This window comes from Talpa europaea, assembly GCF_964194135.1.
Source record: "Talpa europaea genome assembly, chromosome: 7".
Classification (NCBI taxonomy): domain Eukaryota; kingdom Metazoa; phylum Chordata; class Mammalia; order Eulipotyphla; family Talpidae; genus Talpa; species Talpa europaea.
In genome coordinates, this window is record NC_140074.1 from 10,228,972 (window position 1) to 10,243,104 (window position 14,133).

The 14,133-nt window shown below is 39.9% G+C and overlaps 1 protein-coding gene across 1 annotated transcript; it reads left to right on the forward strand.

Annotated features, from left to right (window-relative positions):
• Positions 1-355: 355 nt before the first annotated feature.
• On the forward strand, positions 356-9,680 carry LOC311172827 (N-acetyllactosaminide alpha-1,3-galactosyltransferase-like; the record flags this gene model as incomplete). The annotated part of the gene is made up of 3 exons (XM_084236354.1): positions 356-375; positions 3,260-3,391; positions 8,987-9,680. 3 exons carry the CDS (start codon positions 356-358, stop codon positions 9,678-9,680), a joined length of 846 nt encoding a protein of 281 aa, XP_084092480.1.
• Between the last annotated feature and the right edge of the window lie 4,453 nt (positions 9,681-14,133).

Below are 14,133 nucleotides of genomic sequence, written 5' to 3' on the forward strand. Positions count from 1 at the left end.
CACCCTGATGCTTCAGGATGTAAGGACTTCTCTTAATTAAAACACTGACAGGAGACATCCAGGGAAGAACATGATAAGATAATGGTCCCTGATTCATCCTCCCATAATATCACATATGTCAGAGTGTAATCAGAACACAGAAAGTGCACCAGTGCTCTAAAAAGGGAATTTAATATACAGAATTGTATAAAGTTGTTAACTAGATCACTTGAAAGACCAAAAAGAAAACTCAGGTGTCATAGAGGGAACAACTATAGGAAGTAGATATATCCCCTAAGTCTGGACAAACAAAAGAAAGAGGCTGGGATTATTAAACCTGGAAACTTAGAGAAGAAGCTCATCAAGCTTAAACCTGATGCCGCTCAACAGGCCCAGGTGTGTCTGCGCCCCACAGAGGCCTCTAGGGGCAGGGAATTAGGGGTTAAGCACCACACTGAAGCAATCCACAGCCTCTGCAGCATGAGTTCAATCCCGGCCAGCCAGGGAGGTGACCCACATGGCGCAGCAGACCTCTCCTGTCTCACCCGCTGCTCCCCTCAGTAGTGTATTTTAGTCGGTATGCCTGTTCTGTTCCCCACTCTGTCTCTGGTGAATCCTCTCACCCCCCTGCATCTCTGGCCTGCACCCCAGCTATTGTATGCATGAATAAATAAAATCTTAAAAAAAAAAAAAAAAGACGTGCAAGGAGGGGCACAGCAAGACTGGTTTCGCAAGTGTGGGTGAAACTGAAAACTCTTTTCAATTGCTACAGCAGCTGAGGAACCACTACTGCCGTGGTGACAACACATGGCTGGAATGGGACTTGCAAGAACAAGATGCAGACAAGAAACCCAGAGAAACAAGAAAGAGCAAGTTCCTTTCTCCCCCAGCCTTGAAATTTTTCTCCAGTGCCCTCTCTAAGCAGAGCCTAACCTGCTGGCAAAGGAGAAATGTGGTTTGCAGAGGCCCAGGCCTGCACAGTAAAGCTGAGTCTAGTGTGGAGGGTTTAGTTATGAAAGGCATACTTAAGAACTGCCACACTTCCCACTACAATACACCATAAGGCAAATGTGCATAATTCAGGGCGATGGTTCATCCCAGCAACTGCACAATGGAGAAAACCACACATGTTTTCACACCCAAATACTGGGGATGAAATACAGGCTACTGGTAAACTTCAATTCCCACCACTGCACTGGTAGGAAGGGCGTATATTTTAAAACAACATAAATTATTTTTCTTCCATTTCTAAAGGCTGAAGTTCAAAGATCAAGGTGGCAGCAAGTTAGGTTTCTCCTGAGGCCTCTCTCGTTGACTGCCATAGTGGTCTTCCTGCTGTGTCCTTACCAGGCCTCTGCTCTGTGCACATACAGCCCTGGTGTTTCTGCCTCTTCTTCTAAGGACACCAGTTCTATGGGATTAGGGCCCCACCCGCATGACACAATTAAAACTTAAATACTTCTCTAAATGCCCTATCTCCCAATAGTCACATTAGGGATTCCGGCTTCAACATAGGAATTTGTGGGAGACAATTCAATTCGTAACAGCTTCTGAAATAATTAATAGAACCTTTCATCTAATGCACTTCAGTTCCATTGCATTTTTCATTTTTTTTCCTTGATGACCATTGAGGTTGAACACCTTTTCATAAGAATATTGATCCCTTGGCTATTTACTTTTGTAAAATGTCAATTCACATCTCTCCCCCACCATTCCCACTGGATTTTTTTTTTTTTAAAGATTTATTTATTTATTCAAGCACTGGGTACTAGGGAGGGTGAGAGAATTCACCAGGGCCAGAGAGGAGAACAGAACAGGCAGACTGATGAAATACACTGCTGAGGGGAGCAGCGGGCACGGCAGGAGAGGTCTGCACGCCTTGTGGGACCCTTGCCGGTGGCCGGGGATCAAACCGGCACTGCAGAGGCTGCGGGCAGCTTTGCAGCCCAGTGCTCAACCACTGCACCACCAGGGGAGGCCCCCATTGGATTGTTTTTCTTACAGATTTGAAGGCAGTGTCTTTATATTTTAGATACAATCCCAGTGTCAGTTAGATATTATGGAATTCTCTCTGTAGCTTATGTTTTTTTATTGAGGTGAAATTCACGTAACATAATATTCACCATTTAAATAATTTAAAAATAATACAGTTCAGTGGCTCTTAGCATCCTCACAATCTTGTTGTGTAACTCTCACCACCATCAATTCCAGGATAGCTCCACCACCCTATGGACTGAAACCATGATCCCAGAACTAGTGATAATTAGACAGTTTATTAGATAAACTAAAGTAAGGCTTCAACAAGAACAGTCTGACAGATTTTACTCTGAGACAGGTGAAGTCTCGACATCTTGGTGACCTTCCCTGAGCAGGCATCTTGCCCTGAACACACGCATGGGTTTTTCAGCAATTCATTATCCACAGCATCATGTGAGGGCCCTATTACCGACAGAATGCTCTTCCAAACTTTTCCTCCCAGGATGTTGACGGGAGGAAAAGTTTGGAAGAGCATTCTGTCAGTAAATCTGGTACTTATCCTGATTAATCTTTAGCCCCAGGTAGCAAGTGCTTTTTCCTTTTTAAAATATTTTCAAGGGATGCCTTCCTCTTAACCATGTGCCCATTTTGAGAGCATTTTGAGTTACATGAAACACGGGAAAACTCAATGCGTCAGTCCCTCAGGGAACTCTCAGGTCAAAACAGTTCCTTGGAAATTAGATCCACTCCCTCCAGAATCAGTCAGCCACAGCGAGGAGAGGGAGGTGGTACAAGGCTGTAACGTGCCACAAAGCTTTCCTACTGCTGTGTTGAGGCACCTTTTTCTTAATTTAACTTTTGCTTGGTTGTTCTAAAACTTTGGATATCTTTCAGAGTTCTGAAAAAGTTGATTCTGAGAGTATGCTGTAATATTAGTACTGGCAGCCTTTTAGATTATGAAAACCAGGAAGTTCATTTTTCAAAATATGGTCTCCGATAATAATCGATGTCAAAAAGTACAAGACCAGGAGATTCTGTTCAAATACAAGAGGAAATGTCAGTTATGTCAGTTTTTGGGCGTGTCCTCAAAGATCTTGAAATCACCTAATAACTGACCTGTAAATGTATTTTTGTAACGATCTGGCCATTTCTGATAAGCTTTTTCTCCAGTTTATCATAACCATTAAGGCTGTGGGTTAGGAATAAGGAAAATGCTGTCATCAGACATGTGCTTTATGCACTGGTAGCATCTACTGTTTTAGTAAAAGGTATTTTGTTCATAAGTCAAATGTCTTTCTTATAGCACAGCCTCGAACTTGACTAGCAACTGGTCAGCTCCGATTGTGTGGCATGGCTCTTACAACGAGGAAGTACTGGAAAATTACTACGCAAAACATACAATTACTGTGGGGTTGACTGTGTTTGCTGTGGGAAGGTAGGTAACACCAATGTTCATTACATTCAGTGTTTTTTGTTGTAGAAAATGGGAGGTTATCAACAATATCACCTTAAGAATCTAGAAAAAGGAGAACAAAATAAAGGCAAACCAAGCAGGTGATAATAAAGATGAGAGCAGAAAACCATGAAACCAAAAACAGAAAATCAACAGAGAAAAATCAATGAAACCAAAGCTGGTTCTTTGTGAAAAATCAGTAAAATTCACAATCATCCAGAATGTCTGGCCAAAAAAAAAAAAAAAAAAAAAAAAGACACAAATTACCAATATCAGGAAACAAACTGGGCATATCACCCCAGATCTTACATCAAAAAGAGAGTCAGGGAATGCTATATAAACTCTAAGACTTAGATGAAATGGACCTTGAAATGCACAAGCTACCACAACTCATCCAGTATAAAAGACATCATCTGAATGGCCCTATCACTATTGAGGAAACAGAATTTATAATTTTTTGAAATTCCCACAGTGTTCAGGCCCAGTTGTTTTCATTGGAGGTTTCTGCCAAATATCTAAAGAATTAACATCGATTCTACACAATCTATTTCAAAAAGTAGACGAGGAGGAAACACTTCCCAAATCATTTTAATGAGCAAGTGTTATCTTAACACCAAAGTCATATAAACAAAGTACAAAAAAGAATTAGGTGATATTGAACAATGTATAGATTACTCAATTAAAATTATAAAGTTTGAACCAGAGACACTCTATGGGGGGCAGGGGGTGGGGGGGGAGGGGAGGGATTGGGGTCAAAATAAGGCGGTCGCAAACAAAAGCCCAGGACCTGATGGATTTACAAATGAATTCTACCAAACATTCAGAGACGAATTAGTGCCTATCCTTCACAAACTCTTCCAAAAAATTGAGAAGGAAGGGACAATACCAAACACGTTTTATGAAGCCAACATTACACTAATACCAAAACCGAACAAGGACAACACAAAAAAGGAAAACTACAGGCCAATCTCCCTAATGAACACTGATGCAAAAATCCTCAATAAAATTTTAGCTATCAGAATCCAACAATGTATCCATAAGATAATTCACCACGACCAAGTTGGATTCATTCCAGGGGCACAAGGATGGTTTAACATCCGAAAATCAATCAACGTTATCCAACACATCAACAAAAAGAAATATAAAAACCATATGATAATATCAATAGATGCTGAGAAAGCTTTCGACAAAGTGCAACACCCATTCATGATAAAAGCCCTTGAAATTCTTGGGATACAAGGAACATACCTCAACATCATAAAGGCCATCTATGACAAGCCAACAGCCAGTATCATTCTCAATGGTGAAAAGCTGAAAGCAATTCCATTAAGATCTGGAACAAGACAAGGATGTCCACTCTCACCATTGCTTTTCAATATAATACTGGAAGTCCTAGCCAGGGCAATAAGACAAGAGAAAGACGTCCAAGGAATCCAAATAGGAAAAGAAGAAGTCAAACTATCACTATTTGCAGACGATATGATATTATATATAGAGAACCCCAAAAACTCCACAGAAAAGCTAATTCAACTCATCAATCAGTTCAGTAAAGTGGCAGGATACAAAATCAACACGCAAAAGTCAGTAGCCTTCCTATACACAAACAATAAATCTGAAGAAGAAGAAATCAAAAAGACCATCCCTTTTGTTATTGAAACAAAAAAAATCAAATATTTGGGAATAAATCTAACAAAAGAGGTAAAGGACCTATACAAAGAAAACTATAAAACACTGTTAAAAGAAATAGAAGAAGACACAAAGAAATGGAGAGACATCCCCTGCTCATGGATTGGAAGAATAAACATTATTAAAATGGCCATCCTTCCAAAAGCAATATACAGATTCAATGCTATTCCAATCAAAATTTCAATGTCATTCTTCAAAGAAATAGAACAATTATTGATGAAATTCATATGGAATCACAAAAAACCCCGAATAGCCAAAGCTCTCCTGAAAAAAAAAGAAGGGAATGGAGGCATCAGACTCCCAGACTTCAAACTATACTACAAAGCCATAATCATCAAAACTGCATGGTATTGGAACAAGAACAGACATACAGACCAATGGAATCGAATAGAAAATCCAGAAATAAACCCACAGATTTATGGTCAACTAATCTTTGACAAAGGAGCAAAGAATATGCATTGGAGCAAAGAAAGTTTGTTCAATAAATGGTGCTGGGAAAACTGGGTCGCTACATGCAAAAGAATGAAGCTTGACCACCACCTCACACCATACACAAAAATCAACTCAAAATGGATTAAAGAACTAGACATAAGACCTGAAACCATAAAATATATAGAAGGAAATATAGGCGAAACACTACGTGATTTGCACATCAAAGACATCTTTACAGACACATCACCCAAAGCAGTGATAGTGAAGGCAAAGATAAACAGCTGGGACTACATCAAATTAAAGAGCTTTTGCACAGCAAAAGAGACAATAACAAAAACAAAGAGAAACCCCACCAACTGGGAGAACATTTTTGCACCCAACACTAATGATAAAGGACTGATCACAAAAATCTGCAAAGAGCTGATGAGACTCAACAACAACAAAGAAAATAATCCAGTCAAAAAATGGGCAGAAGAGCTTAAAAGAAACTTCTCTGAAGAGGAAATGCAAATGGCCAACAGGCATATGAAAAAATGTTCAACATCACTTGTCATCAGGGAAATGCAAATCAAAACTACCATGAGATACCATCTTACACCAGTGAGAATGGCACATATTAAAAAAACTAGCAACAACAAATGTTGGCGAGGGTGTGGAGAAAAAGGAACTCTTCTGCACTGTTGGTGGGAGTGCAAACTGGTCCAACCACTGTGGAAAGCTGTGTGGAGATTTCTGGACCTACTAAACATAGAGCTTCCATATGATCCAGCAATTCCACTCCTAGGTATTTACCCAAAGGACACAGAAACATCAATTCCAAAGAACACCTGCACCCCTATGTTTATAGCAGCACTGTTTACAATAGCTAAGCTTTGGAAACAACCCAAATGCCCAAAAATAGATGACTGGATCAAGAAGATGTGGTACATATATACCATGGAATATTACTCAGCATTCAAAAAAGATAAACACATGCAATTTGCAGCAACATGGATGGCGCTGGAAGGGATCATGCTCAGCGAAATAAGCCAAAAAGAAAAAGAAAAATACCGGATGGTCTCACTCATAGCAGGAATCTAGAAAACTTAAATAAGGGACCAGGAAAATGAATAACTATAAGATAGTGAAAATCAAAATCAACAAAAAACTATGAACCAGAGACACTTTTAGGGGGGCGGGAGGGGAGGGATTGGGGTCAGAATGGGGGGGCTGCAATTGTATGGGGAATATAACAATAAAATTTATTTAAAAAAAAAAAAAATAAATAAAAAAAAAAAAAAAAAAAAAAAAAATAAGGCGGTCGCAATTGTATGGGGAATATAAAAATAAAATTTATAATTAAAAAAATAAAATAAAATTATAAAGTTTATCAACTTTATAGTAACTTATTATTAAAGACTGATAATTCTTAAAAAGGAAAAAACAATAAAAGAGAAAGGGAAGAAGGAAGGAAGACATCCTTACAGAGGACACTTTCTGGTTCCTCTTCCCCACACCCATCTGACCCCTTACCGTTGCTGCCCGCCCCCATCTCTGACAGGACAGTGACCCCATGCCCAGGCAGCACTCCAATCTTCAGGATGCAGGTGGGGCATCGGCTTCCTTCTGCCTTCCCTCAGCAGAACATACTGAGTATTAGAAGGGTGCTATGGAAGTGAAGGGGCACTGAAAGCAAAGCCTCATGAACTTCGCCATAAAGCCCCTTCTGTATGTAAAAGAACCCCTGAAAGTCTCTGGGATTAATGGCATTAAGTTCCTCTGAAATCTGGAGCATAGCAGGGACTGAAACAGAGAACAGATTGAAAGTATCTCTATGGAACATTCAGACATGAAAATTTGCGATAGGGATGAACAAATAAGCCAATATAATAAAACCAAGTCCCTTGCAAATGATGTTAAAGACATGCATTAATTGGTGATGGCACTGTAGATGTGTAAGGAAAGACTTGCATAGATGACGCTGGAGAAAATGGAGAGTATCTGGGAAATATATCCCCTATACAGCATAGACAAACATCAATCCCCAGGTGGTCTAAAGTCTGAAAGTTTAAGGAAAAGCTTCTGAACTCATGATAAAAAAGAATTAATCAAGACACAGAAAATTCTACTCATAAAGGAGAAGTCTGATAAATGTGACTGTATTAAGATCAACTTTACCTAAGAAAACCAAGATTAAGGATCATTCTATAAAATACTGATGCAGGACTCTTTGAAAAGTTCAGGGCCATGAGCAACAAGAGAAACTTAAGACCAACACAAAACAGCCCCACATCACATCATGCAAGAATTAGTTCAAATGGGTCCTCCCCAGTGGCGCAGTGGTTGAGCGCTGGGCTGCGACGCTGCCTGCAGCCTCTGCAGTGTGGGTTCAATCCCTGGCCGCCGGGGAGGGTCCCACAGGGCGCGCAGACCTCTCCTGCCACCCTCAGCAGTGTACTTCGTCAGTCTACCTGTTCTGCTCCCCACTCTGGCTCTGGTGAATTCTCTCACCCTCCCGCGCTTCTGACTGTATCCAGTGCTTGTATAAATAAATAAATAAATCTTTAAAAAAAAAAAAAACTTTTTTTTTAAAAAAAGAATTAGTTCAAATGGATAACAGACTTGAATGTGAGAGATGAAACCATAAAGCTACTAGAAGATAATGCAGAATATTCTCACTCCCCTGAGAAGGTAGAGATTTCTGAAAGTATGAAAAAATTGTGGATATATTAGACTTCCTTGGATCTGAGCTGCTAGCTCCCAGCTCAGTAGAATATTTGGTGATATTTTTCATAATTTACCTATTAATTTCACATGTTCCAAACTAGAAAGTTTTCTCTTAACCCGACCTGCTTTCCTTCTTAAAACAGAGGTCAACATCCAGAACTTATTTTTAGGAATATGAAAACATTATTGGAAAAAAGCTGAGTTACATCTGATTACTTCTGGTTTTTTTTAACTGACCTGGGATCATTTATTACTCCAAGAATCTGTTACTGACTTGGAAGACTAGACATGAGCTTTTATTTTCCAGTCCAGCAGGCTCAAGGCAAAATAAGAGCATGCAGACAATGGGGGTACTGACCATGCCACTCCTGCCCTTTTACACATAAGTGCCTGTTCATGAAGCAAGTCACAGACATGAGTAACTACCCTTGCTATGACCCCAGACCTTTCTTGCTTACAATCTCCAAAGTAAGTTCCACTGCTCTGATAACTCTGGCCCTCAGTTTCCCGGTCCCACCAAGTTACATTCCCTCTTGTGGCAAACTTCTCTACGCTCCACGGAGCTCCACCAGGTAGAGGAAAGGTAGATGAGTTCACTTTCTTTCACACTATTTAAATACCACTCAAGAAGCATATCTAATACTCAGCTGCTCGGTAGCATTTCTGGGTAAATTACAGTCAGTGTAATTTCAATCACATGGGTTCCACAAAATATAAGAAGACGAGCTTAATCATTTCTTATTTACATCACAGGTATATCGACTACTATTTGGAAAGATTTATAGCAACTGCTGATAAGTATTTCATGGTTGGCCAGAAAGTGATCATTTATGTCATGATAGATGACTCCTCCAAGATGCCTTGGCTGCCGCTGAGTCCCCACCGCTCAATCAAGGTTTTTGAAATCAAGCGAGAGAAGAGATGGCAGGATGTCAGCATGATGCGCATGAAGACCATCAGTGAGCATGTCACAGAGCACATCCAATACGAGGTCGACTTCCTCTTCTGCATGGATGTGGATCAGATCTTCCTAAAGAAATATGGCCTGGAGACCCTGGGAGAGTCAGTCGCTCAGTTACATGCTTATTGGTATCAGAAAAATGCTACCCAGTTTCCTTATGAGAGAAGTACATTATCAGAAGCATATATACCCATGGGTGAGGGAGATTTTTATTACCATGCTGCTGTATTTGGTGGCACTCCTGTTCAGGTTCTCAATATTACCAGGGAGTGCTTCAAAGGAATCATGAAGGACAAGGAGAATAACATGGAAGCAGTGTGGCATGACGAAAGTCACTTAAATAAGTATTTCTTTCTCCATAAACCTACTAAAATCTTGTCACCAGAATACTGCTGGACTTTCAGATTACCTGAGAGTTCTGTTATTAAAATTGTCAAACTCTATTGGGCTCAGAAGGATTATAACCATCTCAGGGTGAAAAACTAATTTTATAGTCCTTCCTTGAGAGTTCTGAATTTAAAAGCATCATTTGGCTTTATCCTTTAGAAAATCAGCATTTGACAAATTTGAGCACTAAAAAAAAATCCTCTGACAAGATGGCAAGCCCACCAACATGGCATTCTCATACTTTGCTTGCATCTACTTGGGATATAGCAGTTGCTAAATGAATGTACTGACTGTGGAACTATTACTTATTAGATCACATTGAACAAAATAGAATCTCTCACGTGAAGATGAAGCCTGAAATACTGTCACTAACCCATGTAGATATACATTGTCATATTGTTTAAAGAAAGGGATTGTGTAGAGGTGTGAGTGAGGGAAAGTCACAGCAAATGACTGGTGACAATGATCTGGTGTGTCATTTGATGACACCAGATGAGCAGATCGTTACTTAGGAAACTTTGAGTCACTCAAAAAGAACTGTATATTTTAAAACTACAGAGTTGTTTGCTGCAAAAACTAATGAAAATAAAAAGAGAAAACTGAAAACACCCTTTTTTAAAGATTTATTTTATTTATTTATGCATACAAGAATTGGGGTGTAGGCCAGAGAGGTGCAGAAGGTGGGAGGATTTACCAGAGACAGAGTGGGGAGCAGAACAGGCAGATCTACTGAAATACACTGCTGAGAGGAGCAGCAGGCAAGACAGGAGAGGTCTGCTGTGCCATGTGGGTAGCTCCCTGGCCAGGGATCAAATTCATGCCACAGTGGCTGGCGATAGCTTGGCAGCACCGAGACTTTAACCCCTGCACCACGAGGGAGGCCCTGAAAGCACCCTTTTATTCTCTTTGAAAACCTATCCCTCAATAGTCCTTTTATAAGCATTTGTATTCCTACTTCATGAATACAAACACACACACACTTTGTGTACACACACATACACATATATGCACGCACACCATTTTATTAGTAGTCAGAGGGGAAAAAACTAGTATTCCAAGTATTTCAAAGAGTGGGAATTTAACAGTGCATAGGTAATAAGTGAGCAGTGGTACACAGAAGGGAGAGTAAGGTAACACAAATTTTTTTTAATGAAGGCAATTAAAGAAAGAAAGGAAGAAAAATTATAGGATGTCCACAAAGAGCTAAAACCTAGTACAAGTTGCCTGGGATGAGAGAGAGGAGCTCTAGTCACTGTAAAAGATGCCACATAAAACGGGGAGAGAGACAGAGAGGCAGAGAGAGAAATAAACAGGTGTCTCTCCTCGCATCCTGCTCCCTTCTGCCAGATTTTCCATCTGGTGCTAGCCAACAGTCAGATGCAAGGTACGCTGGGAACTGTGCGTACCTGCTTCAGGAGCAGAGCATGGGAAAATGAGAGAGACCCGAGAATAAAAAGACAAATAGCTACCTTAGTCCACCCATCCTCCAGTCCTGCAAAGCACTCACCCTTACCCTTCTGCTCACACTTAACTCTCATAAAATGATCTCATGTTTCTACTAGCAGAATTCAACTAACTTTTGCACAAATAACCACTTTCTTCCCAAACAGGTGAACTACAAAGTACCATCTGACAGTTTCCCTCACCATATCTGGGAAAACCCAGATGACATGAGGCCCTCTCTCACAGGACTAAAGCTTGGTCAACTCTGATCCATATTGTAGAGAAAAGAACTAACACTCCTAACTTAAAAAAAAAAAAAAGTAGAAAAAGGAAAAATTGGGTTAACCTATAAAGATACATATTTACATATGGAAAAATACATTATGTTTATATTTATCATATAAACTTTAGAAAAATGCACATGCCTGCCTAGTTCTCATTTTGTAGATGGTTTCTAGGTCAAGGTCATATTAATCACTTCTTTTTTTCTACCACCCATTCCATGTTCCTTTCCCTCTACCAAAAACTTAGCCGGATAGGGTTCTTTCTCTAGTGGGACAACCTAAATCTTTTCCCTGTGGTGTCTGAGTCATTAGTGGGTTTTTATTGATTGAATTGCCAGAGTTTGCTTTTAACAAGACCGTTGGATGAAGTAGTCTTAAGGGCCCCCCAGGGGCACCTTGAGTTCTAGCTTCAGCCCTCATCCTACACTATTGTGTAACAGAAACCTACTCTCATCTCCTTAATTCTGATCAGTCACTTACCCCATCCTGAGACCCCTGGGCTCTTTTTCTGAGTGTAGACTGCCCACAATCCTTCTCTCTGATACCAATACCTGAATCTGTCAGGGTACTGAAATTAATGATTCACATAAGCAGAGAAATTATTTATGGAATGGTATGTTGGGTAGTAAAGTTGACTCCTCAAATCTTTGTAGACTGACACAAAGCATCTCCCCCTAGTAGCCAGTGAGGGTTGGAGTCAGAAGATGTGCTCCATACTGTCACCTGGGAACGCAGGACACAGAAGGTCCACCATCTGTGATATCACTAGTCACAATGTCAGGGGAAAGAGAATCACGCAGAGGCTTCTCAGTGCTTCAGCCTGGACCTTGCACATGTCCTGCCAAGTACAAAAAGACTAGGAAGTGGTGTCTGGCCTCTGCATGGGAAGGAAGGAAGAACCAGACATTGGTGAAAAAGAGCTATTTACTGCTTACTACAGAAGGAAGTAGTACATAGTACTTAGTAAGAGCTGCCAACAAAAAAAAGTACAGGAATAAAGGATAGGAGGAAAGCACAGATAAGATCCTGCCATAGGTATAATTTGTTTGACTATCAAGCCTGACCCCATCACTCACTATCTTGCTGCTGAACTCCATACTCTTGGAAATGTCGGTCACAATCTTAATCCCTGGCTCTGTCACAGATATTCTCACACTAAATCCCCTTGAGGCTCAAATGCCCAGGTAGGAGAATCTGATTCGCATACCAAGGTAATTTAGGTAATGTGCCCATGTTTTAGCTGCAAGGAGTTGGAAAAAAAAAATATCCATTTCAGCTTCCATACTGGACAAAAGCTGTTGCTTCTAGAATTCATTATTCTCACTAAATGAAGGGTGCTCAGTTTCTGGGCAGCCCAAACACAAAAATGTGCAATGTATAGTTTTGCATATTTAAGAATTTTATGTAAATAGAATCACATAATATGTACGCTCTTTTTTTGGCCTGTCTTCCTTCACAGTATATTTATTTTGAGATCCATTTATTCTGTTGCATGTAGCATTACTTTGTTCTATTTTATTGCTGAGCACTATTCCATTGCATAGACATAGCACACTTTGTTTATCCATTCACCTGTTAATGGAAAGGTGGGTTTCACCTTTTGGCTATTACCAAGAAAGCTACCATGAACAATCATAAATAGGTCTTTTTATGGGTATAGACTACATTTCCTTTTTCACATACTTTTTTGCCTTCTCTCCGTGGTGTTATGGTGGGTTTTTGTATGTGTGAAATGTCTGCTCAAATCTCAAATACTTTGCTCATCTTTACTGCATTTCTCCCCATCTACTTCCTTTTCATTGTCTTAACTGTTTTTCTCCTACATTTTCTTCTATACTTTTTATTCTTTTAGATTTTACATTCAGATCAATGATCATTTTTGAGTTGGTTTTTGTATAGGGTACAAAGTGCTGATCAAACTTCCTTTTTTTATTTTTGTATATGGATATCCTACTGTTCTAGAGATTGTTTTCAAAAGACAGTATCATTTCTCAGTGAACTGATTTTTCTTACTTGTTAAAAATCAGTTTTCCATATAGGTGTAGATCTATTTCTGGACTCTACTCTGTCCCGATGATCTATTAGTTATCTTTAAAACCATATAGTCTCCTTATCATCAGGGAAATGCAAATCAAAACCACATTGAGATACCACCTTACACCAGTCAGAATGGCACATATCAAAAAAACAAGCAACAACAAATGTTGGCGAGGATATGGTGAAAAAGGAACTCTCCTACATTGCTGGTGGGAGTGCAAACTGGTCCAACCACTGTGGAAAGCTGTCTGGAGGTTCCTCAATCTACTAAAAATGGAGCTACCATACGATCCAGCAATTCCAGTACTAGGGATCTACCCAAAGGACGCAAAAACAGTGATTCAAAAGAACATCCGTACCCCTATGTTTATTGCAGCACTATTGACAATAGGTAAAACCTGGAAACAACCTAAATGCCCCAAAATAGATGACTGGATCAAGAAGATATAGTATATGTACACAGTGGAATATTATTCAGCAATCAAAAAAGATAAACTCATGCCATTTGCAGCAACGTGGATGGAGCTAGAAGGAATTATGCTCAGTGAAATACGCCAGAAGGAAAAAGAAAAATATCGGATGGTTTCACTTACAGGAATATAGGGGAACCAAATAGGACATCAGTGTAAAAAAATAATAACAGTACAAAACACAACAAAGCAAAAACAGACAATTGTAAACCAGAGACATCCTGCAGGGGAGGAGGAGGGTGAGGGATCAGAGGGAGGGAGGGAGGAGCACAGGGGACTGTGGTGATGGTACATGGGTGCCTTGAGGAAGGAAATTCT